This window comes from Hippoglossus stenolepis, chromosome 12 (assembly GCF_022539355.2).
Source record: "Hippoglossus stenolepis isolate QCI-W04-F060 chromosome 12, HSTE1.2, whole genome shotgun sequence".
Lineage (NCBI taxonomy): Eukaryota > Metazoa > Chordata > Actinopteri > Pleuronectiformes > Pleuronectidae > Hippoglossus > Hippoglossus stenolepis.
Genome location: NC_061494.1, coordinates 1,113,930 through 1,141,331, shown reverse-complemented (window position 1 = coordinate 1,141,331; position 27,402 = coordinate 1,113,930). Strand labels below are relative to the sequence as shown.

Below are 27,402 nucleotides of genomic sequence, written 5' to 3'. Positions count from 1 at the left end.
TCTGATCAACAAAATATGTGATTTGTCAAAAATAAATGTACAGAATATACTTACGCTCTCTGTAGCAGCAGGCAGTAATCCACCAGGACTGGAACCACATCCTGAAAACAGCACAGCAGAGAGAGAGGGAAAGGGAGAAAGACACAGAGAGAAAGAAAGAGAGAGAAAAAGAGAAAGAAGCGTGCGAGAGAGTTATTTCTAATGTTTTTCAGTAACTTGGTTAAAACATGAGATGACAAAAACAAGCATCTTAGGTCTTGATATTCAGAACATAAACAATCCAAACATGTGTAAATACCTCATTACTCCGAGTTGTTATTTTCACATTTCTGGTTGTGTGTTGATTAAACTCATGAGATACACAGAGATAATTGGTGAACATCACAGATGCCTCTTGAAACCAGCTGTCAGTCTTTATACTGTGTCAAACATGAGATAGCCACCTTCTTATCTTACTATCACAATTAAGGAAAATCTGTGGATTTCCCAGGGTGTTGTTCTATTTAATCAACCGTGCAGGTTTCGTTTGAAGCACTCCATGGTCGGCTATGATGATTCACTGTATGTTCTGTATCAGCTCAGCTGCTGGTAGACTGGCAGACTGGACATGGTGGGTGTGTTCTTTAAGGCACGTCAGCTTACATAGAAATGTTGCTCCATCACTTGGATCTTGCCTTGTTCTGGACACTTCTTCAAAGCGTGATCAGCAAACTGGCAAAGGATCTCTGCCATCTGTACAGAATGACAGAGGACACTGTCCAGTGCACAATATACAGATGTAATACAGTCAGCTAGCAGTGATTTGCTATCCTCACCTTGTCAGCTACCACTCCCTTCCTTTTTATTGGATCTCCAAACAGGCCTGAAATAAACACACGTCACATATCATTCTCATATCATATCAACAACACATTTTTATGTGAATACATTTATAGTCAAATATCTTCGACTAATCAAAAATTAACAGCATTATTTTATTTTCAAGAAAGACACTGATATGTTTTCATATGTGTAATGTATTCAAAACAAAAAAAGGAGTGAATATACACAGCAATGGTGCCTGGATCCACTGGTTTAACCTAGTAACAGAGTGTAAAAGTCATGTTTACTGGTCAGAATGTGTCAGTATTTGTATATCATAAAAGAAGTTGTCTAAGTGGCCTTTCTGAATGTACACAATATTTAGTCATACAAAACACTTTGCAAAATGATGCGTGCAAAGGCTAACCCCCTCATCTTAAAGAAAGGGAGAAAATTCCTGGATCTACCTGTTAATCCGGTTCAGCTACAACATTGAATTGGTTCTTCCTTGGTGCGAATCCAGATCATGGGGTAAATTTAAGAATTTTAAGTTATCAAAACTCCTACACTAGCTGATGACTTCCTGCCTGGAAAGATAGACTGATAAGGTACAAGAAAGCACTCTGAAAAGCCAGAACCTCCTATTATTCATTGCTCATCGAAGAAAATAAGACCAACCCCAGGTTCCCCCTCAGCACTGTAGCCAGGCTGAGAGTGAGTCATAGCTCTACTGATTCGTCTATTCCTCTAACTCTAAGCAGTAATGACTTCAAGAACTTCTTTACAAATAAAATTATAACATTCAATGAATATCACAGAAACATTGTCAAGTACAGAAACCTTAGAGCCAACTGAAGCACCAGATTTGTATTTAGACTACTTCTCTTCAATAGATCTTTAACTTCATCATCAGGATAATTTTTGGAGATTTTGTGTCAAATGAACAAGGCTGATTTCTCCTCGAGTTTTTATGATGAAGTCAAGTATAAAATTGAATTAATCAGTTCCGACAACAACCCGTCAGAAAGACACAGACTGCACGTCTGCACTGACAGTCGCATTCAGAGATCCAGTGCCGGAGGAGAGAGCCCGTAAAAGACACCTCATTCCCATCAAGCTGTGACCACTGACAGAACTCTCATGGCTGAACAAGCACGGTTCCTCTAGTACAGGGGTCTTCAACGTTTTTCAGGCCAAGGACCCCCAAACTGATGGAGAGATGGAGCAGGGACCCCCTACTATAGTATAAAATTGTGTTTTATATTAAACTGGGCCTAGTGCCATGTATAAACATAGCTACCCTGTTATTGTGCATTCAATACTAAGCTATTCAAATAATACACAGGTTCATATATTCATGTTTTTATTATTGTGTGTCGCTGAATGTGTGCATTGCTGACTGAAAGATAACGTCTTCTGCCTCCATTTATCCGTTCGCTACATGTTGGATTCATGTTAATGTGAATTTAAAGAGATTTAAATTCGTGGAGAAAAAAATTGGTTGGGAAAAAAAAATTAAAATTACAAAAATATAAAATATTGTCTAATCAACCAAAAATGTTGCGACCCCCATGCAGTACCTCCGGGGACCCCCTAGGGGTCGCGGACCCCCTGTTGAAGACCTCTGCTCTAGTAGACACACCAGGATACAACATGAGGTTACCAGGCACCAAACCACGGTCTGCAGAGTACCAGCCATTAGGCAGTCGATTCTGCTATTAATGACTGGGCTGATGTCATAACCGGATTTCTAATCTCTAAATGTACCTTCATAGAGTTACTCATTCAGTCACTCCGTTACTCATAGATAAGTTGCCATTAGCGTTATCACTGCACAATCCTACTTAAACATATTATCTGCCACCATCACCAAAATGACCACCTTTCTATTTCATTGCTATTATTGCTGTTGTTCATTTACTCCATTTTGTATCTTTGTCAAGTTTTCGACATTTCAAACATCTTCTTCATAGTAGATATTAATTCATAAGTCTCATTAATGAGACTGATTATTAAATCAATTGTATAAAGTTACTCAGACAGTAGCTGGTTCATAACAAATGCAAATTCATCATAAGGCTGCAAGTGTGTGATATGTTTAATACCCACCAACCACAGCTTTAGCAGTTCCCTCATGGAAAGACCAGGCCAAAGTGAGCGCTTCAGCAAAATGCTCCTGTTTCAGCAGACAGTCTAAACGCTGGACACAGACAGAGACAAGGGGAGGACATGGGTCAGAGAGAGCAGCTGTAGGTCCAGTGATCAAAACTGTACAATCTCCAGAAAAAGGAAGCTCAAGCAGCTCTTAAAATCATTTTTTTTACCAAATAGCCATTTCTGCTTTACTGATGTACATATATATATAATATTTATTTATCACAACAAGTATCCTTTTCCTTTTCAGAGAAAAGGGATAGAGCAGATCTTATTGCAGGAGTGTCTGCAGTCTTCACTTAAAGGGTAATCATGCCTCCCCCAATATATGAAATATATCATATATATATATATATATATATATATGTATAGATAATATATATAAATTTGGCCCCGTACACATCTGGTATTAACATGTGGTTTTTGTGATCCGATCACAAGTGGATAGCACAATGTGTCCACATTCTTTTAACAGTGTGAAGGCGAATCCGTCCTGGGTCACATATGAAGGACCTCTGCCTACTCAGCTGACGTCCTCTGACCCGCTGCAGTTTCTCTATGAATCAAACGTATATATTTTCTCTTCTCCTGGATTTGTTTGTGACCACACACTCAGAGCTGTCCACTTGGGATCGGATCACAAAAACCACATGTTAATACAAGGTATGTACAGGGTCATCTGATAGTTGCACTTATATGGCACTTACATGTAGCAATTTGTAGTTTGGCTTTTTTGAAGCTAATGAACTTACATGATTCTTGCTGTTCTGGGTTTGTACTCTCATGGATGAATGCACTTATTGGAAGTCGCCCTGGATAAAAGCGTCAGCTAAATGATATGTAATGTGATGTAATGTAGTTGTAACAGACTCTCCATCAGATCCTCTCAAAGTTGAAATAAAGATAATAATTAGAGTCTCATGTGACCATAATGTAACACTGGACCATTCACTTACTGCTGATTTGTATGAAACTACAGTCATTACTCATATACATACCTCTCTCCAGTTTCGTAGAGTCATAATGTGAGCCGACTGCAAGACAACACAATATCACACTGTTAAAGAATGAGAAAACCCCCCAAAACCAAGCTTCCTGCTTTGCCACATCTTCCAGAGAGACAAGTCTAATGCCTCCTCACTTTGAGCAAGTCTAGTAAATTCATCTCTGATGACACTGACACATATCAGAGCCGGTCAGTGTGGTTTAGAGGAATTTATTCCTGCATTTTTCACTGCAACACTAGTCAACACTTTCTTTTCAAAGTGATCGTCAACAACTAATGTTAATCGATGTGCAGTAAAGGTCAAAGCTGTTGTGCACACACAGGCAACAAGTGCAATAATGAAACACATCACCTTAGTGCCCAAATAGACGATCTGTCCTGCATAGCTTGACACCGACTGGTAGCAGGCCTTCTCTCCAACTAAAGCCTGAAACACACACAAACTGTTAGACTTGCCAGGAAGAGGAAAAGAACAGATGAAATGTTCAGACAAAGAAAAAAGTTGACCGATCCTGGCAGTCGAGTAAGGTAGCCAACAAATGGGAGATAAAAAAGAGGTCAAGTGAGTGGACAAGATAGGAAGTGTGGCGTTAGAACAAAGTGAGTGATTCACTGTGGTGGCTGTCTCACTAGTTTTAAAACCTCCCTTTTCACCTCCACAGGAACCATGTTTACTCATCAATTACATCCAACTCCAACCTCAGGGTCTCTCAACATTAACAGACAGCAACAGGATATCTCTGTTTCATTTCCTTGTGTGTGAAAATTAAATCTGCAATCATCAGTCTAATTGGCTTTGTTCACAGATCTTCAGGTGTAAAAGTGACTTTAAATTTCTAGTTTAGATCCTGGTTTCACAGTTCTCTGAACTTTTGGTTGAAAAGGGTACACTAGACTGAGCAACCTCCTCAGCTGTCATCCCTTACCTTTCAAATCCAATCCATTATCGCTATCACTTTAAATTAAAGAGCATTTATCTTAAACTTGACCTCTGCTCCTGAGCCCAAAAAATGTGAACTTTGACCTCTGATCCTGTCCCCCATCAGCTTTTCCCTCTCACCAGAGCCTGGGAGACATTCCCTCCAGTAGCCAGCGATTTGAAATGTCGGCTGTTATAGACCAGTTGCACCTGCTCCAAGTCCAGCGTCTCCAAAACCTCCTGACTGGGCCGGTCCACAACGTGCAGCTTTTCATGGCTATCTACCAGGACCAGTGTGCGACTGTTGATCCACTGCAGAGACACAGAGAAAAGGGCAGAACAAGTCATGGATGTCCCCTCTTCAACTGTTCATTTCTGCAAAGAAATTTTCTGTTGGAAGTGAAAGTGGCCCAGATCCAGAGCTACCATGAAGTCGAAACAGACTAAGTTCAACAGGCGGCTCTCAAGCACCTGCTGAATATATAGTGGGACAGTTAAAGGGGGGGCACTGGGAAGGGACCCACTGTTTTGAGTTAGGAACTTACACTCAGGCTGATGATGTCACAGCTGAGGTGGAGTTGTCTTTGTTTGATGACATGGATGGTCCCCGTCTCCTCCTTTTTAACCTGAGCATGCAGTGGTGCAGAGGAGAACATTCAAACATGATAAACTGTTCCACACTCATCATTTCTCTCATGATATACTGAGACAAGCATCTGGGATATTTGTATATATATATATACTGAAGCTGTAACTCAATCATTGCTGCTGTTATTACCTCTGCACAGGAGGTTATGTTTTCATTGTTAATTGTCTCTCAGCAGCATCTTTGTGGTTCTTAAAACACGCACTTGTTATATATTAAACATTACATAGCATGTATTGCATATTTCCATGTTATAACTGTGTAATAATGCTACAAATGAAATAATATTCCAGGGTGAGAAGCTGGAACCTGTACTGGAACAGACTACATTCTGTCATCTCGTTCTGACAGTCAAACAGTAATCAGACCTGTGTTTGCATGTTTTACAAATGAAGCTGCAGCCACATGTCCGGCTGTCTGAGGATTGTAAATCAAACCTAAAGAATTGTCAGTGAGTGCACACCGATACGGAAACTAAATGAATTGTGATAACTGAAGATATTATTCATAACAATAATTCAAATTTGATCCCAGCAGAGAAGAAATGAAGCTTTAAAACGGAGTTGTAGTTAAGTGGAAGTTAAGATTTGAGCAAATACCAGCAGGAAGTGAACGGTGTCTCCTTTACAAAAAGCCAGGATAGGGTTGACTGTCTTCTGAACAGGAACAAACTGCCAGGCCAGCTGAGGAACGCTGGATGGATCAGACTGATGAAAGAATGCATCATATCAGTGACTCTTCATTAACCTTTTAAAGTAATGTTCCAAATGCTTTTTTTTGCTTTGGCTTAAAAAACTGCTTCTATGTGGTGCTGCACTGTTGGTAGAAGAACACTGTTCAACAGACATTTTCACTGATCAAAGTAGGAAGAGCAGGAATAACATGACATAAAATAGATACGATTACAGCGAGCCTGCAGTAAAAATATGAGGACTTTGGAACTGAGACAGGAATATTAAATGGTAAATGGCCACTCAGTGCTTTACAGTACATTTGTGCCATTCAAACACACATACCGTGCATCTATGTGCAGCACTTTCTCTATCACAAATCACTCACACACTGCCAGCACAGCCGTCAGGGGCAGTTAGGGGTTCAGTATCTTGCCCAAGGACACTTCAGCACGTGGAATGGAGGAGCTAGGGATCAAACCACCGACCTTCGCATGAATTCTACCATTTAGTTAAGAAGGAACAGTTTGTGGAAAATGTGCTGAGCGACATGTTTTCTTATGTGGTGGACATCAGCAGGATGTTTGTAATTGTGGTTGTTGCATTAATGTCAGTTTATTCAGGAACACATGTGTCACTCAAAGCAGCTTATGTGGCACCATGTCAGCGGCAATTGGTTAAATTTGTGATTTAATTTTGGTTTCATTCTTTAACTACCTAAGCAGAGTAGAGCCGTTTTCAGACATGAACATAGAACATTTGCAGAATTGGACTAGGACAGGAGATTATCCGGAGTTCAGTGCATGTCTGAAAGCAGCTTGAGTCTAGTGTTCAAGTTGTTTAGTAATAGGAAGGCCGGTTCAAGTGGCCACTGTTATGCCTGCATCTTGTCCATATTGACATGATGATTGACATGTTCAGGGTCATGCCACACAGTGAGGACTTTATGTTGAAGCATGTCCTTGGGTAAGACACAGAACCACAAACTGTCAGTTACCATTAAATCTACAGCCCTACTAAGTGTGAATTCAGTAACTGACACTAACTAAAAACATAATTAAAATCTGTGCCAACCTGCACTTATTAACAACAAGCTGATGTAGCAGAATGAAATGCAGACCTTGCTGTAGGGAAAAGTCATCCAGACTTTCAGGGTGGGCTTCAGGCCAATGACCAGAATCTGGAGAAAGAAACACAGGAGGGTTTCAAACCCAAAGTTAAATGGATAAGCAAAGGACGCACTGAACAGAGCTGAGTGTGTGTGTTGTGTACTTTAGTGAGAGAGGCCATGGCCAGTAGAGAGTAGTGTGTGATGGGATGGTCTCTGAAGTCTGGAGGAGCACGCAGAGGCTCAATACAGCAGACCTCCCCTTTAGAGCCACTGAAGAGACATCGAGAGTCACAGGTGCGCATCCCCATTACTCTCCTGGAAACAAGGAGGAACAGATATCGTTACCAGAAACTAAAAATCGACCTCACAATAATCAAACACTTTATTAACACAAAATTAGTCTTTTGAATCATGCAACGATTTGTAACTCTTGCTAGTTGTTAGTCCGTTGTGTCTGGGATAAAGTGTTTGTGCGAATATTGTTTCTTTAAAGGGGACATTGTATGCCCATTTTACCACAAGTTGATATGGTTCCTTGGGGTCTTAATGAAATGTCTGGAGTGGATACCACAAGGATCATTTAAAACAGCACCCTTTTTACCCTGTCTAAAACAGCCCTCCACAGAGTGACCTGTTTTGAGTGCCTGTTCCTTTAAATGCTAATGAGCCACCCCCCTCCCCTCTCCCCATGATTTTAAACGATATAAATTACATATTTTATATGATATAAATTATCAAATATGCATCCCATACTTTGTATTCCCCTTGTTGTCCTGGAGTTTTAATTTTCCCAATCACATAATTAAATGTCCCCCTCTGCCCATCCACCAAGACCATGTAGGGAGACTTCCAGTTCCTTGTTACAACACAAAACCCAGGAAGCTCAATCGAGTCACTCATGCATGACGTTTCTGACTTAGAGGAACTATAACAAAACGCGCAAGTGTTTTTTTCCCCAGAGTGTTTGGGTTGGTAGACATGCCAGATACCCACATTAACCTGTAGAAGCACTAACAAAGTGGAATTTGCATGCTATGTCCCCTTTAATGAAGTGTCATATTATAAGGTTCGTTTTGCTTCAACTTTGATAAACAGTTTTCACTCCCAGATGCTCAGACCACTTATCAGAGTCTATAGAAGGAGGCTGGACCACTCAGTTACCTGAAGGCCAGCTCAAACACTGATCCTCCACTGTCATTGCACACTGCAAGAGTTGGGTCGTCTGTGAACTACACACAAAAACAAGGAGAGAATAACAAGTCACTGAAATCAGATCCAAACCAAGAAGCTCCAAGAGCAAATTCTGTGTGTGACACAGTCAATATTTTTACTTTTGTAATGGTTATGTTGTGTATGGTGTATGTGTACCTTAACATGCAGTATAGCTGTCCCTGGAGGATGGGCATCGGTGATAGTTCTCAGAAGTTTCCCATTGGCTAGATCCCACATTGTAATCTAGTTATACAGACAGACAGACAGACAGACAGACAGACAGTTCAGAACTTGAAGCAGGACAATATGTTGGATATTTAGTTGCTCAATGGTATTCGTCTGCCTCCTTTAGTGATACCAATACTTATAATAAATGTAGTTTATTTGTCATGATGGAGGCAAAGATTAGTCAACTGAAAGTGCTGCTCTGCACCATGGAAACTAAATCATTAGCTGCAGTGATGTAGTGCAGGGTATACACTGGTTAGCAGAGTATACTCACTTATTTTTCAATCAGCCAAATGTATACCCACTTCTAAATAATAGGATAAACATATCAGAGTAAGTCAATCAAAGGCAGGTCATGTCTGTGGTTTTCCAGAGAGAAAATATTGCCTGGCCTTTACCTGACCTCCTGGTTAACTGAACACAACGAAAAACAGCCTCTAATGAAATTCAATCGTGAAGTGAACTACCCAAATATAAATGTATTTTCAGTAGAAACAACGTCGTGCCACTTCCTCGGTTCTGCAACTCAGGTAGTGATTAGTAGTTCAGTGCCCGGTGCGCTCTCCGTCCCCCACCCTCGTCAGGGAGGATGCTGGTGGTAACAGGTTCTCCCTCTTGTATAACAATTTAAAGTGAAGATGTAAGATGCAATTTAATTGCAGAACCTTGTTAATTATACTAAAAACGTGCAGTGGAGTTATTTATATAGTAATATTTGGAAACTTCCCCTTAACAAATATAGTCAATTTTATAATGGTGGCACACTCTGTAGTCCCCAGTTTGTTGCAAATCAGCTGTTCCAAGTGACAATACTGCTGCAAATACTGAGTCTCTTCAATCCATTGCTGTCGTCCTCTAACCAGAAGTCTCGGTGGTTCGATCCCTGTCTTAACCATTCCACATGCCGACGTGCCTTGGGCAAGATACTGAACCCCCCAAAATGTCCCCCTCTCATATAGAGAAAAAGTGATGCACATAGATGCACAGTATGAATCTGTGTGTGAGTGGGTGAATGGTAATAACTGTACTGTAAAGGGCTTTGAGTGGTCATCAAGACTAGAAAAGTGCTTTATAAATACAGACCATTTACTATTTCCAGTTGTCACTCAGAGGACATGTTTGTTGTAGTTTTGCTTCAAGTGAAAATGATGTGAAATCAACCTGATCAACACATCGTGAACACTTCTACTGCATTCCAATAAACTGCACAGTTTCTATTTCAAATGTTTTTTGCCCAAACACTATTGCACACAATTTAATAAATCAGGGACTTTAATCTCAGATCATCTCTATCTCGCACATTTCTTAATTTATAAATTCAAATTTTTCCTGTACTTTTTCTTCTCATAAATGGATGGGTTTGCCGCACTGTATTACTCCCATTCCCCCTGGCTCCATCATATTTGTTTTACTTAATATGGCCCTAATATTTTGTTGTACAGTCATGATCCATTGAGATTCCTTTGGTAAAGTAATAAACTGTGCAGAACACACATTTAAGAAACCTATAATACCCATAACAGTTGTGAGCTCATACAGGCTCAGATGTAAACCCTAATGTTATGTATATAAATACACAATTAGTTTTGTATGATCAATCATGTCTTACAAAACCATATATATGCACAGAAGTCAAAGGTTCATCAACCATCTCAGAGCGCCACACACCCTCATCAGAACAACTCACTGTATTCAAAGCATCAGTGGAAACCATGTCAGCAGTTTCCTGCTTCCACCCTATTAAACAATTTAAACTAATCAACAGAGAGTCAACACGCCTGTGATTGTGGTCTGTGTGTCTGAGTACAATGTACACTGTACCTGTCCTTTGGCAAATCCACAGAGAAGTCGTGAGCAATCGTGGTTGATGCTGAGGGCGGAGACAGCTCCAAACTCTGCCCCAGTTGTCTTGGTGCCCAGGCAGAGTCGCAGGGCCTGGTTGGTATCTGGAGAGGGAGATGGAAGACATTTACCCCTTGCAGCAGGGTACACATGTATGGATTATAAAATGAATTTTGAAAAAAATATATCTTTGTCCAAGTCCTCAAGTTTAACAGTGAAAAAACTGAATCAAAACAGCATATCAGCAAAGACACAACACACTGGAAGCAAATGAGGAACTGGAGGCTGAAAAATATCCAACTCAAAGAACACAGCATGCACCAAAGTAGCTCAGCCAAAACAAAATGGACATGAGCTTAGACAGCTCAGAGCCCCAAAAAAAACAAAATGAACAAAATTAAATATAGGCGAGCCATATGACAGGGATGTTCATACCTTTTCCTGCCCAGGCATCGTCATGTCAGCAATATAAAGAGACATGGGTCAGCCCCAGCCAAACCACATCACAGTTAGAGCCCTACACTCTGTGGAGACTAGCAGCTCTCTGCATATTTCAACATTTTCCCCTGGAAATTACAATAAATCTACAAAAGCATTTTATGTTCACTCACACTCTCTTCTTCCTGATGCTGCCTTATAAAAACTTGAAAGCTGAAAATGATCTCCATATTTTGCAACATTGTATACTTACATTTATTTGTTCATATGTTTAAGAAAACATTTAGTTTCTACAGTAACTGTCTATGCAGCTTTTTCACAGAACAAACCCAAACTACTATACATTAAACCGTGATGCTGAAAGACCATTCACATACTGAGAATCAAAATGTGAGTGTGTCTACACATGTTGGTCCTCAGCCCCTGGCTCTCTCCTGCCTCTTCTACGTGTTCATGCTGCACAGGCTGCTGGTTCACAGGTCTGACACATTCTCTGTTCTAAGTCAAACAATGAAACTACCACTATAAATCCCACTCGTGTGACTGAGATGATGCTGATGAGGCGACCACCCTCCCTGAACCGTCCCCTACTGATTTAAAGACCCAGCACTGATTTAAAGACCCAGTGAAACTGATGTCAGAGCTTTAAAAGGGAAATGTTGTGCATATTGACTGGTACAGCAGCCAGTAGCACTGAATGTGTGTCATGCCCCCATGGCAGAGATGACAGTAAGTAGCAGCTCAAAATGGAAATACATGACGACAGCCTGCTCTCTTTGGTTAAGGACTTCTCACCAATACCTTTGACAGCGCCATGGCGAAATTTATGGTCATGGGGAGGTAAATTATCATTGGACGCAGAATGAGTAAAACTTTTTATGAATTACTTGAGCTATAAACAAACTGCAACTTTTCAGAGGTCCATTTAATACTTTAATACTTTTCTTCCTGTTGAACAACTTGAATTGTGTTTACACCGTGGCCACAGATCTTAAGGATTAAAACGACCTCATCATTCTGACAAACACTAGTGTCCAGTAGATAATGTAGTTACTGAATAGTTTGGGTCATCTCTGATTCACTGTGCGACTCAGGACTGAAGAATATATATATTCAGTAGAACAATCATCTTATTTCTTGGCGAATTGATTTGTGTATAGCTCCCCCTCATATACTTTTGTTGTGTTACCCTGGCAGACCAATAGGTCCTTGCCCTGATGACGTCCCGCCCTGTACAAATACCCACAATTACCCACTATAAAAGGTTTAAACAAACAAAAACCTAGGTTGATGTAATCAGCCTAATGCAATCCTGCCGTGGTGATAAGTTGTCGGCGAGGTCCGGGAACACAGGTGAGCAGGGAGCTGATACCAGACAGAAGATAAGGAGGGAGTCAACTGGGGCCTAAAGCTGCTGATTAGCTGGGTCAATAAAAAGCCACTGTGTGAGCAGTCCATGTACAATGTGACTTCATCCTAAAACCTGGTGCAACAATCATTTCAAACAACGGCTTCTGCAGAGCATAGAAAGGTAGGTTCTTGTGTATTCACTTTAGTTTTGATGGTTAGACAATAGACATCTTTACTTTAGTGTGGAATGATGTTGCTATCACCTCTATGCTTTACAAGTTTTGTTTAAATTACTATTTGTATTAATTTGTTTTTCTACACAACTCATCATCAGTCTACAGGTAATTGTCATCGGTTTTTAGATTTCTATTCATCGAGTGTTTTAGTCACATTTTGTCAACTCCATTTTAAATCTGGATATTTGCCTCAAAATGTTCATCTGTTTTTTTCACACATGAATGAATTCAGTGGTTGTGAATTAGTTTCTGTCATATATGTAGCTCCTCTGCTTTGGGTCCACAAGTTAAAATGTCCAAATTAAACATTAATACAATTATAAAAGCAAGGTTGAAATAAAAGATAATTAAAATAGAGGTAGTAGAGGTGATACAATACAACCAAAGAATAACAAGAAGCTATTCAAATATCAATGAATTACAAAGAATGTGCCAAATAGCATCTTGTGAATACACCCATCCAGTTTGTTGAGCCATCCATAAAATTCTCATCTGGCTTCGGATGCGAGCAGTGACAGTCCACTGATCTTGTTTTATGTTTCTGACTATGACCGATTTAGATAGACTTAGACATTTAATATTATTTCATTCACCCAGTTATGCAAAGATTGTAGCTGACCTCCCTATACACTGGGTAAGTCACGACAACGACTCATTCAATGAACCTGTCGAATTATATTTCACACTCAAACAATGTTAAGATCAGATATAATCCTGGTGAGATTGTGGAAGAATATGAAGATTTCTGTCCTGACACTACTACAGGTTCATGGAAACATTGACTCAGGTTGCTTTCACTTCCTTCACTGTCACCTTCGCACTTGGCGGAGCTCCCAAGGCTGTATCTAGTTCCAGACTTCTTGAGAACCACATGAAGGTGACTCAGTGTGATTGCGTGAAAAAAATAGGTCTTTTATTTCCAAATTCCATTTTGATCATATCCTTCATTCAAAGTATTTTTATGATTTGATATGACTTTATTAGCTCTTTATTTTAAAGTTGCCCAAGTACATCTTTGTACTAACTCCTAACCACGACCTTGATGACTGAGAATCTTCACAGACAGAACTACACGACTTGTAGTTTAGTGAGGTGCCTTATTTTCTTTGTGTTTCCCCTTCAATCCTAAAGTGATGTCTTCTATATCCAAAGCCATTCGTCTGAAAAACTGTGACATGACTATCAGCAAAGCACAGATCATTGCCCTCTGCTTCAGAGATACTGACGTCCCTGAAACAGTTGTGTCTTGTCTCTAGGCGTGACTCTTCCACTGCCACCACTTCACACCTCATCACGATGCCTCATCGCCACTGCACCGTGGAGGTTAACAACAACTCTGGCTCCTACACTCTGGCCAACCCAAGGTGATGTGTTGCTCATTTTCTGACGTACATTTAACCCTGACTTAAGCAGGTCTCTGAGTTGTAGTATTTGGTAGGAAGCATCCCCAAACTTCTTTAATCTGGACTTTTATTTAGTGAGCAGCGACAATTACATGATGCCCCAAAAAAAGTTAAGCTATCATTTTTTGGTTTTGCATGTTTACCTGCTTGTTCAAACTGCATCGTGTTGGGACACCCTGTGACTGTTAAAGTGTGTCTGAATACTCACATACCCTTTTGTACATTAAAGTGCCATTACTGCAACTGTTCTTGAAGTCCAAATAGGTCCATTGTTTGAATCGTGTTCATGTAAGTGGTGAGGAACGTAATTCACGTTCTTTGTTCTGTGTATCTAAATACATTTTTAACCTAAGCTACCGTGAGCAGTTCAGATTTGGTCCAGAGAGAAATGAGTTTCCCAGTTTGGTGTAGAATGTCTTTGGCCTGCACCACCACATCCTGCACCTCTGCACTGGAAAACCACTGACTGACTTTACTAAGGCTCTTGTAACCAAATGGAATCACATGTTATCACAACATATAAGTGTTGGCTGAAATGTTCAGCTGTCCACATACTTTTGGCCATGCAGTATATTTGAATTGGCATGTGACATTATGCAATAGTTTTGACTGCTTGTGGGTGAACTCACAAACTGTCTCTCATTAACATAAAACTGATGGTTTGACTTGATACAAAAGATTTATGTCGGACCTGTCTGACACGTTGTGTTTCTGTGTTCAGGGTGTTCACTGAGAGCGGTTGCTGTGATGTCCCTCTGCCACCCATGGTGGGTCCCTGCTCCGCTGGCAGCGCATTGTTCAACAAGAGCACCGGCTGTGCAACTGGAGCCGTCGGCGTCTTGACCTACGACCTTTTCAATGCCGATCTGAACGACTACAGCCACGTCATGGCTGTCATGTACTCTGTGCCCTATGACCGGATCCTCTACTCCAACTATTTTGCTGTGGGCATCTTTGAAAGAGGAAATGACTGCGACTACAATCTGTATGATATTATGTATAATGGAGGTGAAAACAACTTTGTAAGAGGAAAAGCTGACGGCTCCTCCATTTCTTATGAGGGCGATTATGTTATTGTCAGTGCCTCCATGTCTGACTCAGGTGAAGCAGTCTTGAGGGTGGATATCAACGATACTGGCATGTACTGAGCTAATAAAAGATCCAACTGTTATAATGTAAACTATACTATAAACTGACAGTGAGTTTAATAAAATATTCCAAGAACCTCAATCAACTGTGGTGTTCATTAATCAAAACACTTTAAGTATGAGTGTACACTGAATCCTAGTTATTGGATGTGTGATTTTGAAAAGCTGATCCATCAGATCCTGTTCTCTTTGGCATTGTCCATGTATAGATACAATTCACCTGTATGGGAATTTGAGCTAATGCAGATTTAATTTGGCTGATAACACCTCCTAATACAAACAGGTCTAGTTGATGGGGCTGTTTCTTATGGGTTCAAGTCTATAAGATTTGAATTATATCAGTTTACAAATTCAAACAGTTTGTAAGTGAGGAGGTGTGAATAAAATCTGTGAACAAATGATATCAGAGTTTCTTCAGCTGCTTTCGGACATGCACTCAACTCCAGAGATCCTACGCACATTCCCTGGATGGGCAGTAAGTGTGAATGCAAATGTCCAAGTGAGAGCCTCCTGACTTTCTGTGGACTTTCTCTGGCCAGTCCCCTCGTAAATAGTCCGCCGAAAATCCATAGGAGCTATTCTGAGAACACAGCAGGAAATGCTCTGCAGGATTCACCACGAGCGAGTGGGGTGGTTATGGAAGTCTTTAACACAAGTAAGACGCAAAAATTAAAGAAACATCGGAGGGAGAATCTCCTGCTGCCTTGTTCATGTGTGAAAGGAAACCTCTGGAGAAAGTCCAGACCCAATTCTCCAGAAGTCATGTCTGAAAACGGCTTGGGCCTGGCTTTACACCTGAATCTAATTGGACAGCACAACACAAAGTTAAACTGTCCTATTAGAGGGCAGATGGTCCACTGACAGAAAGGTAGAGCAGATTCTGAAGATGGAGGACAGCACGGGCTGTTCTGTCACCATGGAGGGCTTCATTATATTCCATGAAGTTGCTCAGAATAATAGCAAATATATAATGTGCTGTGAATGTAATAGAAGACTCCACAATGTTGTCCTTCAAAATCGACAACACTTTTCAGGACCCACAGTGGAGATGATCGTAACTGAATCCCCTGCCCTCTGATCAGACTGTCACTATCTAAATAAAATTCAGGTTTAAAGATAATCATAAGTTCTTTTAACTTCAGGGTCTCATGCAAAGTGTGGGAACTATGAGTGCTGAGTTTTAGAAGCAATCAAATCTGTTTTCAGATGTTCACAAAATCAACTTTTATCAGTGTCTGTGTCACCACATTATTTGTTCTCTCTTTTTTTCCACTAAGACAAATCTTTTCTACACAAGCACAGAGCTGAATTTCTCGTGGTGCTTTATTTTACAGGTTTACAAAGATTCAATAAAAGCTACTAAATTGTTTCTGTGATCATCACTTTACAAGCTTAAAATCTTTTTGACCATAATTTGAGGCCATCATTACTGGACAGTTTGATGCCCCTGGCCACAGAGGGGACTGATCTTTCTATATTCAATGATAATAATAATAAAACTCTATTATGAATCGTATCTTGGGTTTATCAAGCCTAATCCTTAAAACAGATAAAGTAATTGTTGTAAGCTGTGTAAAGATAGACTTAATGTTGGCGTTTCAACTGGTTTCAGTTGGTGTGTTCAACAACCCACTCATTGTTTTACACCCACTCTTGACCTTGTTCTAACATATGGTTTCAAATTTGTTGATGTTTAAATATTTAAACAACATTTAAACATTTAATATTCTTTCAACACAATCCCACACAAAACAGACCACAACTTAAAATCCTATGATATCCTGTTGTTGGACTACAAACCATTAATTAAAAACTCATTTTCTAGATGTCTATCTATTAATGGAAATAATTCCATTTACAGATAACTCAATACTAAGCCCTAATATCACAGAGGAGTCTTTTAAAAACATTAGTTCCACTATGATCTATCATCTTGTCAATAGCACTGCACAAGACTCTATAGAACCTCGAAGGAAGAATCTTGTAAAACGTAAAAAAATGTGCTCCTTGGTATAATTCCAACATGCATGAATTAAAGCAAGACTTAAGAGAACTAGAAAGGTAGTGACGCTCCAATAATTGTGATGAAATTCACTCAGTGCAGGAAAGATTGTCTTAAAATGTTAAAGAGGGCCCTCCACAAAGCAAGAGCTGCCTACTCCTCCACATTAATAGAGGAAAATAAAAAAAACAACTCCAGGTTTCTTTTCATCACTGTAGTCAGGCTGACAGAGAGTCACAGTTCTATTGAACCCAGTATTCCTACAGCAATGACTTTATGCATTTATTTAATAATACAATTTGAATTATTTGAAACTAAATTCATCATCTCCTGACCATAATCGATGCTAATGTATCTTCAGGCACAGAAATCTCAGAAGCAGCTGAGAATCCTGTTGTACATTTAGACAGCTTCTCTCAGATCAACCTTGATAACTTAACTCCAATTAGCTCATCAACTTGTATTTTAGAACTCATCCCAACAAAGCTACTCAAAGAAATTAGTACTTCACTGAATACAAGCAATCTATCATTATCACCAGGCTAGGTACCACAATCCTTTAAGCTAGCTGTAGTAAACCTCAAAACACCCACTCTGGACCTGGAGGGTTTAGCCAAAAACAAACGGATCTAAACCTGCCCTATCCTTCTAAAACCCTTGAGAAAGTAGCTATACAGCTGTGGGACTTTCTCCAGAACAATCCTGTACATGAAGACTTTCAGCCATGGTTACGACACATTTACTACATGGCCTAGTTTATTCTTCTATGAAGGATTAACGCAGAGTCGACAATTTAACTGATAAGCACGAGCTGGTCTTTATATCAAACAATTAGGACTGAGGGGATCGTGTTGGATTTAGACTAATAATGATTAACAACAATTATGACTGAAATGACTGGAGACACAGAAAAGAGAGATAACATTGGAGGATATGATTGATCTGAATCAAAAGGCACTTCTGTAGTTACATTTCTAGAGAGGTGCATGTCAGGCTATGATGCAGGGTACGCAGCTACATCAGCGTCAATTCAACACAGAAATATAAACTGGCTTTAAGCCATTAAGAGTCTGTAGTCTTGTTCAGCATCTTCATGTAATTTAAAACAACAACCTATGGAAAGTTATTTTAATTAGAAATAACCTAACTACACTTTTATTTGTATTGAAAAAAGATTTAAATGGGATGAGTCACTGTGTGCATGTAGGAGAGTCGACTCACCAAAAACCAGAGCCAGACCATGAGACGTCCCCACAGCGATCACACCCGACACTGTCTGAACACAATCAAATACAAAATAATACAATATTCAATAAATAAGACAATATCAAACTTTCTGCCTCCACTTGCACTCACACAATCCAACACTACGAACACAGACCGACAAAGACACACATGTGGCAATATTCTCATTGGGCTGCATTTTTATAAACAATCATATCATGTGTCTACCCTCATATTCTCTTTCTTGCTATTTTAACAGATAAGAAGAAAGTTCTGTGTAAACACGGTATCCCCTTTGACTCAAGTCTTACATTTTGCTTCCTGTATCTCTACAGTATTGTTTGTAGTTGACAGAAACATCAAAACAGCCCCATAGATGGTTACAGCCATCTGAAGAGATATTTATGTCTCTTATGGAGCATGCATAAGGTGTACATGGTCATTAAAGGTCATAGAAAGAGTGACATAATGATATCATGAAATTCCTTTAAACATAATTCCTAAGAATATCACATATCTTTGTTCAGTTGATTTAAAGCTGAATAAACTCATACTCACTATAGCAGTTGGCAGTCCAGCATCCACTTTGTCCTAAATAAAAGAAAGACATTTTGTGTTGTTTAAAAACAACAATAAACAAATTAGACCACTGAAACAAAGGTCCAATTCTGATGCCAGTCTTGAAGTACAAACTTCTGTCACAACAAATATTCCCACTCAATTGAAACAAAATCTGCAATGGAACGAGAAAAGGAACACAGACAGACTATCTGATGATCTTCCTAAATAAACACAGATAGGTAAGTGTGTGTGTGTGTGTGTGTGTGTGTGTGTGTGTGTGTGTGTGTGTGTGTGTGTTAGTCTCACAGCAGCTGAGACGATTTGTGCAGAGATTCCCTTCAGCAGGCTGTGTCGAAGAACAGACCCATGAACTGTCGCATTTAGATCCACCGTCCTCCTTTTTCTTCACACATGTACACAAGACACACACACACACACACACAGAAAGAAGATATTTTATTACCTTGTGCAAGACAATGAGATAATGAGATACACAATACACATCCTTAAGTAAGTGTGTTTTTATCATAGGGATACATGCAGCACCAAAGAGAAATGGACCAAGGATAGAACCATTGGGCATGCTTGGGTTAGGAGCTTGGGTTAGGAGCTTGGGTTAGGAGCTTGGGTTAGGAGCTTGGGTTAGGAGCTTGGGTTAGGAGCTTGGGTTAGGAGCTTGGGTTAGGAGCTTGGGTTAGGAGCTTGGGTTAGGAGCTTGGGTTAGGAGCTTGGGTTAGGAGCTTGGGTTAGGAGCTTGGGTTGAGCATTCAGTTATCGTTAAGATTAAGGTGAGAGGAAAGGGAATGCATTACGTAAATGACTTTGTTCGTGTGTGTGTGTGTGTGTGTGTGTGTGTGTGTGTGTGTGTGTGTGTGTGTGTGTGTGTGTGTGTGTGTGTGTGTGTGTGTGTGTGTGTGTGTGTGTGCATGCCGTTTGAGATGTGCAGGGTCTCCACTGTCCGAACTGGCCAGAGAGGATGTGTCACAGGAATGAGCATCCATGTTGTCTGTGCTCAGTGTGCATGTGTCTTCCAACATAAAGGGCTCCTCCTCATCGTCCAGCTGCAGACACACAGGACGACAAAACAAACACACCTCAGCTACAAGGGTAATGTCAGTTTATTGAATTTGGCTTAGTTTTCAAAATAACAAAAAACACAAACTGACTCTAAAGTGATGTGAGGGTGGGCTGATGAGGGAACATGACAACAGTTGTGGGATATTCTCTTACTGTGTGAAATTATTTCAACATAGACTGTCAATAAGAATGGATGTAGATTCCAGGTGCAGAAAGTGAAGCCAATGCAGACGTGCCTGGAACATGTATTCTATAAAATGACCAGCAGAGGGCGACTCCACTGGTTGTTTCTATAGAAGTCAATGAGAAAATTACTCTACTTCTCACTTGATTTATAACATCAGTTAGCATTTTTCACATGTTCTTCATGGTCTAAACCTTTAGTGTCAAGTTTGGTTCAATACAGCTTGATCTAAATTGTTTTTATTGTGGTTCCATTTGGAGTCAAATAGACCATAAAGCAAGGTATGCATTGGGGCGTGGAAGTGTGATTGACAGCTGGCACGGTCCAATGGATGCTGGTGGCAGGTGGGCATGCAATGTCCTCAAGTTCTGAATTAGGCTCCACCTAATATGGTTTCAAAAAATAAGATAGCGCTGCACAAAATGCCAAACCGAGGCTTCAAAACAGAAGCTCACAAATCAGTGAATGGCGTCATTGTGGGTTGAAACTTGAATGTAACTGAAGATAGGACTTGGCCATTTTCTTGTCTTGACTTACACCGTTCCACTTATTTGACATTGCAGACAACAGCATCGGTTAACATTATTTTTAGACCCTCAGTACATACTACATTGGCATACATGCTCTGAGCAGCAGGTCGACCGATTTACTCCTACATATCATCCCCCTCCTCTCTCACATACATTTCCCATTTCTCTCTGTTGGTCTCTCTCCTCTCTCTCAACCACTGTCCCTCTTCTCTCCCCTCGTTAACACCCAACAATCCTCTCTTTCCCATTTTTCTCCGCTCACCCCAACCGGTCAAGGCGGATGGCTGCCCACATTGAGTGTTAGAGGTTTCTTCCAGTTAATGAGAGAGTTTTTCTCTCCACAGTCACCAAAGTGCTTTTTCATTGTGGGAAATGTTGGGCTTCTCTGCAATTTCTTAAGGTTTCAACCTTACTATGTAAAGTGCCTTGAGATAATGTTTATAATGATTTGGCGCGATACAAATAAAATAAAATGTTTAATTGAATTGAATTTCCCTCTCTGAAAGGGCACAAAGGCCCACATACAAAATCAACAGAATGTGGATCGAAAACATTTTCTGTGTGTACAGTTTAGACTGAAGAAAAGAAGTGAATCAGCTAATCAAACCTGATTAATTTGACTTTGTAACTAAAGTGTAGTTATTCTGTTGACAGTGTGTGATGCAGTACAATCACATGTACTTGACCTCATTAAGGATGCTCTCCAGTGTGGGAGGTGTGTCCACTTGGGGAATGTCAAACTCCTTATCATCGATCTGAGAACAGAAGTAAAATGAAAACAGAAGTTAGAAAGCTGTATTTGTTACTCTGTTGTATTTGAAGTCCCTTTGTCTGTCCTGATGAGGATGTGTTTTAACCCCAGCTCATCACCACTATGCACATGCTCCTGAAGTGATTACCCAGTCAACACTGACTCAAGACTTCCAACCGAAATCCAAACAATGACTTGTTACCAACCACTGGTATTTCTAACCCTAACCCTGTTAAGCTCTGAGGTTAAGATTCTTTGGTGAAGCTGACATTTTAAAAATTAATTAAAAACATACCTGTTAAACAGGGAAAGATTTTGCACATGTTGGTTGCACTTTTCTGATTATTTACCAAAACTCTTGTCATAATCTTCTCCCCTTTCCCCAGGAGAATATTTTCAGGAACACAGAAACCTCTGTTCAGCACCTGGTATTATCTTCTGTCTCGAGTGGTCCAATCACAAGAGGACAGAACATAACCTCCTGGGATTAGGAAGTGTCTCCAAAGTGTCTCCATGTGTGATCTGATCACCTGAGACAAACATTAACACCTGGTCTGAAAAGGACCATAGTATGTGTCTGTATTTTCCTGGGTGTTGGCATAAAGAAGGCCAATAAAACAAAAATGTCTCATCTGAAAGTCATCACCCTGCCTCTCAACTGTTGTAAGTAAGTACTCAAGTCCTTGAAATGCTGTTGTAATACTAACATAACTTAATGAGTATGAGCAAAGCAGAGTCAAACAGGTAAAAACCCTCATGTCTGTGATCCAGGTTTGGTCTAATGGTTTCCTCCTGGCAGGTTGGTCTTCTTATCTGCAGAGCAGGGTCACATGGACACTGTGTGAACAAGTAAACAGTCCCTTACCTCACAATGACCAGGAAACCAAGGTAACTGTTAACAACAAAGATGGCCACAGCTGTAGCTTCAAAATGCTTGGAGGACAAATCAATTCAAAAATGTGTGACAAAAATTAGACTAACTTTCCTCACTGACAACATGGAGACTAAATGTATTCAGTTCTAAAATTAACAAATGACTAAAGTTTGATTGACACTAAAATTATTTTTTGTCAAAAGACTAAAACTATATCAGAATCAAATCAAGTGACAAAGTTAACATTGATTAGGGTACTAGTCTTCGATCCAAAATTATATAGACTATATTTAAAGATGATCAGCGATTATCAATGACTGTATATAAAGACAATCAGTGAATATATACAGACGATCATTGACTATATATATATATATATATATATAAAGACGATCAGTGACTGTATATATAAAGATGATCAGTGACTATATAACGACAATCAGTGAATATATAAAGACAATCAGTGACTATATATATATAAAGATGATCAGTGACTATATAAGACAATTAATGACTGTATATAGAGATGATCAGTGACTGTTTATAAACGTGGAGGACATGTCTCCATTTCCTACCACTGTATAGAAATTAAGCTAAGATTTCTCAGATGGGCGCTGCCATCACCTGCTGTGCAGGAGTGACCCTGGAGTGAAGCTGCATTATTGAGGTACAGCCCATACACACACCTGACCGGTCAAAAGTAAATTTCAATTCAAAAATATTTTTTCTGATTTTATTCATCTGATTTTATTCTCTTTGCACATAAGAGATGATGGTTGAGATTACATATAGGCTATTATAGCCTGGGACGGTAATACAAAATGCATGTTTCACACAAACTTTAAATTTGCTTCTAGTGCTGACTTCAGTCTTTATATCGTCTTGATCTATTTTCAAAAAATGTCTAGTGAGAAGAGGAACTTAAAATATACTCGAGCTGTCTCATTTAAAAAAAACTAAATTATGAATGACTGTAGTCAGCTACAGGTGAAGCTGATAGTGAATTTAAGAGCCCCCTCTGCTGGGCCACAAGGAAAACTACTTCAAACCATGTTTTGTGCATAAAGACTGTAAACCATCCATCCATACATTATCTATACCGTTTATTCTTTAAAGGGGTCGCAGGGAGGGTTGGAGTCAATTCCAGCTGACATTGGGCAAGAGGTGGTATACAATCAATTTAGGGATATGGTAAACTTAGAGTGTCCAATAACCTCGTCTTTAGACTAGAAAGGGAGAGACATACAAACTCCACACAGAAAGGCCCTGACCAAACCAAGATTTGAACCAGGAACCTTCTTGCTGTGAGGCACCAGTGTAACATTGTGCAGGCCTCCCACAATACAAACACACAGATATGTATCCATCCATTCAGTGATGGCCTTGGCCTCCAGGTTGCTCCATGATGGTGAGCCCAGGACACTGAGTTGCATTGGGGTCTTCGGCCCCAGTAAACCTGCTTTCAGGTTGGTCTACTTTAGTCTTGAGGCTGTTTATAATGAGACTTGAAATAAAAAGTGGTGAGTGTCAGAATCTTCCCTGTTCAATTCAATTTGAAAAAAGACATTTTAAGAATGACCATTTTTACCATCTCATACACCTGAATGTGTTAGATAACTGAGAAAATACCAGGAGAACTTCACAACAATAAAAGATCAACTAGCATTAGCCAACAACTATCTATAACAACATAACACGTGAATTAATCTTATTCATGAAATACATATAGAATGGTAAATGGTCTGTAATATATAGCACTTTCCTTATCAACCACTCAATATGGTACACATTACAAGTCTCATTCACTCATTCACACACACTCATGCATACATCATTCACACACTGCAGGACAGCCATCTGGGCCATTCAGGGTTTGACTCCAACCCTTTAGTGTCTTGCTCAAGGACACTTGGGCATGCAGACTAGAGGAGCCAGGGATTGAACCACAGACCTGCTCTACCTCCTCAGCCACAGCCGCCAAAAGTTGCTTTGTCATTCACACAACTCTGTTGCACAAACAGATCATACAGTGGCTGAACTGATCAGAGGAAAGAAAAGCACTACAGCAGCTCAGTACATCAATCAATCAATCAAATTTTATTTGTATAGCCCATATTCACAAATCCCAATTTGTCTCATAGGGCTTTAACAGGGTGTGACATCCTCTGCCCTTAACCCTCAACAAGAGTAAGGAAAAACTACTAAAAACCCTTTTAACAGGGTAAAAAGAAGGTAGAAACCTCAGAGAGAGCCACATGTGAGGGATCCCTCTCCAGGGACGGACAGAAGTGCAATAGATGTCAAGTGTAAAGGAGAACATCATCAAGATAAAGGTTTTAGCACCATTGATAAGGGTAAACATTTTGAAGCATAACTGAAGGTCAATGAATTGATGGATTATTGTCAGTAATGGTCGAGTATCTGAGGAGAAATACTATGTATCAAGCAGTCCTGCTGAAATCATAGTCTATGGTCAGCAGCCAGCAAGATCATGATCCACCATCAAGATCGGATGCCACTATAGTCCACAGTCATTGTACATCTGTTACTTGGTTGTAGGAAAAAGCATCCATCCATCCAATAAATAGAACACTTGGTGGGGTACATCCTGGACAGGTCCTCAGTCTGTCACAGGGCCGACATCTTATACCCAACACACATTGCAGCACAACTGTCTTTGCTAGTTTCAGACCAACAGTCGTAATTTTCCCATCCTGCCCCCACATTGTTTGAATAGAAAATGGACTTGTATCCATCTGAGCACCCATATGTATGTTGGTCTTAAAATGAGGTGTGATCAGGCATATTGTTGCTTCATTGCTATCTGAGGCTTTGGAAAGAGATTGATCAACCAAAACATGGTCTGAAGTCAGTGGTGCAGGATTTCACTGTTAATTTAAGGCTCAAGAAAGACATGCACCTACATAGTGCTTGTTACACACAGATGACCCAAACATACCCATGATTAGTTAAGAGGCTAAGTAGAAACCTTCTGAACCATGCACCTGGTGCAGCAACCTTTTTTGTCAACCATTAAACTGACAAAAGTGGATTTGGACAAGACTTAAATGCATTTGTGCTTTAGAGCAAAAGCATAGATTTAAGAAATAGAGCCCTGAGACGTGAAAAACCATTCACACTTGTGTAGAAACAGCTGCAGCCATTGTATCTTTTATTATGAGACAGGAGAATGGATCATTTCACTGTCATCCAGTTAAGGCTGCTGATGTCCCCAAACTGCGTGGTGAGATACTGCTTCGCTTGACATTGCCATTGTAACTTGCTTGTAACAATGCTACTCGCCTTATGCAAGGCCATGTTGAATTGACTTCTGCTGCTGGTTTTAGGGGGATCTAAATGGTCAGTAGTTAGGCTGTTGACAGGATTTAAGCTGATCCTCTGAACGCAACATGCTCTGGAGCAGGTTAGAGGCCAGCATAAAGTTACCATGGTGACCCTGAAAACCCAGAGTTAACCTGAAGCTACCTTGATAAACACAAACCCTGCTCCGTAGTACAGGCCCCAGGTCTGATCAGGTGACACAAGTGACCAGTGGTGGTGGACGGTGGAGCACAGAGGCTTATGGGAAATGCTGTCCTGTTTAATGCTTCAGCTTAAATCACAGTGTTGACGAACCATATCACCACATGTCTGACTAACCAAGAGCAACTGGATGCGTTTCCAGCTTTTTGCTAAAGGAGTAGGAGCTGATGGAGCCTGAACGCACCACAGACTTGCACCATGACGCCTCAACTTTACATTCAATGATTGTGAAAAAGAGTCACGGGAAAAGAAACACTCACAGAGTAACTGACAATGTGAGACAACATCTGCCATTTAAATAAATACCGCTATGAGCTGCATGTAAACACTTCGTCACGTGACAGTGTTGATCCACGATATGATTCAGTAAAAACAAGGTCCTCCTCACACTGAGGAGTCACGGTGCTACCTGCTCACATGCAAATAACACAGATATAACAACACAGTGAAACAACGCTCCCACAAGAAGCACACACTGTGGGCAGATCACATCTCAGGAGCAGCAGGAGCACAGGGACCACCTCCCTGCCTCCCTCAGCTCTGCACACATGAGGAGAAGGAGGAGAAGAAGGAGAAGAGTCTCTCACCGTGTCCACCTCCATCAGGTTGAGCTGGGAGGAGGCAGACAGCAGGCTGCGGGCGTCCGGGGACTCCGACATCTCTGGGTGTACACGGACCGAAGAGCTCAGATCTGTCAGTCTGCGGCTCTTCTGACAGGAAACACAGTGGACGTTCTTCTTCTGCACATGTTTCCTTAGCGGTTGGCAAACAACTCACTGGTGCATTACCGCCACCCTCTGCCCTGGAGTGAGGATCTGAGTGGGTCTACTCTTGGGACGGGTGTGAACAAGAATGAATACTCCATAGGGCAGCAAGATATGTCCAAAAGTACATTTTGAGGGTGAATGGGGATCATGGATAGTGGTTGAGGTGGTGATTACAACTACATTGCTTAGATATGAATTATTACCTCCTCACATATTCTACCATTACTGAAGAAAACCTCTATCATTACCTGGCTGTGTCATTACCGCTACCTTCATCTCTGTTGGATGCTTTTTTATGTACAATTACTTTAAACATTGATACACCTCTCAGTTTATGTTAGACACTCTTTTCTTATCAATGTTGTAAATGCTTTTGATGAACGTAAACTTTAATATTTATTCATATTGTTTTATTGCACAGCCCTAATACCCCACATTAGCAGATTTTCATCTCTTTTTACAACCTGGTCAATCTGTCTTTCTTGCTGGCACTGAAGACATCAATCAATATAGGTTTCAATGTTTCCTGTGTGTTGCAATTCACAGTCATGTGTTTACCAGTTATTACAAGTGTACTGTTATAGAAATCAAATCATAGAAATTATGTCTTCTTCGTCTACTTCTCTAATTTCTTCAACTTTCCATTTCTGATTTGATCATGCTTTAAACTCCAGCCTCACTATAACTTACTGTCATACTCCCATCTCATTTTTTGCTGTCTTTT

At 40.2% G+C, this 27,402-nt stretch overlaps 2 protein-coding genes across 3 annotated transcripts in view; one reads left to right on the top strand and one right to left on the bottom strand.

Moving 5' to 3' along the window:
* The window catches only part of vps8 (VPS8 subunit of CORVET complex), a 50,599-nt gene extending 23,953 nt beyond the window's left edge, over positions 1-26,646 (bottom strand). Inside the window, exons 1-21 of one of the 2 annotated variants that reach the window (XM_047342324.1) lie at positions 26,499-26,646; positions 21,430-21,498; positions 19,883-20,013; positions 19,259-19,355; positions 18,950-18,982; positions 18,389-18,443; positions 11,026-11,031; positions 10,570-10,694; positions 8,677-8,763; positions 8,470-8,537; positions 7,470-7,623; positions 7,318-7,377; positions 6,126-6,233; positions 5,426-5,506; positions 5,022-5,192; positions 4,314-4,388; positions 3,954-3,989; positions 2,911-3,001; positions 816-862; positions 643-732; positions 55-101 (exon numbers count right to left, since the gene is read on the bottom strand). In XM_047342324.1, the coding sequence (XP_047198280.1) occupies positions 55-101; positions 643-732; positions 816-862; positions 2,911-3,001; positions 3,954-3,989; positions 4,314-4,388; positions 5,022-5,192; positions 5,426-5,506; positions 6,126-6,233; positions 7,318-7,377; positions 7,470-7,623; positions 8,470-8,537; positions 8,677-8,763; positions 10,570-10,694; positions 11,026-11,031; positions 18,389-18,443; positions 18,950-18,982; positions 19,259-19,355; positions 19,883-20,013; positions 21,430-21,498; positions 26,499-26,570 (1,703 nt within the window). In that variant the 5' untranslated portion in view covers positions 26,571-26,646. The remainder of the gene's footprint in view (positions 1-54; positions 102-642; positions 733-815; positions 863-2,910; positions 3,002-3,953; positions 3,990-4,313; positions 4,389-5,021; positions 5,193-5,425; positions 5,507-6,125; positions 6,234-7,317; positions 7,378-7,469; positions 7,624-8,469; positions 8,538-8,676; positions 8,764-10,569; positions 10,695-11,025; positions 11,032-18,388; positions 18,444-18,949; positions 18,983-19,258; positions 19,356-19,882; positions 20,014-21,429; positions 21,499-26,498) is intronic. The other variant, XM_047342325.1, reaches the window with a different exon arrangement.
* On the top strand, positions 13,885-15,232 carry LOC118118833 (DELTA-sagatoxin-Srs1a-like). Its single transcript, XM_035172247.2, has 2 exons — positions 13,885-13,978; positions 14,739-15,232. The coding sequence occupies exons 1-2, from the start codon at positions 13,911-13,913 to the stop codon at positions 15,163-15,165; spliced, it is 495 nt and encodes a 164-aa protein (XP_035028138.1). The 5' UTR covers positions 13,885-13,910; the 3' UTR covers positions 15,166-15,232.
* Positions 26,647-27,402: the final 756 nt, after the last annotated feature.

Coding starts and splice junctions, on each gene's coding strand:
- LOC118118833 (XM_035172247.2), top strand. CDS start 13,911: ATGCCTCATCGCCACTGCACCGTGGAGGTTAACAACAACTCTGGCTCC. Junction 13,979..14,738: donor TACACTCTGGCCAACCCAAG/GTGATGTGTTGC, acceptor TTCTGTGTTCAG/GGTGTTCACTGAGAGCGGTT.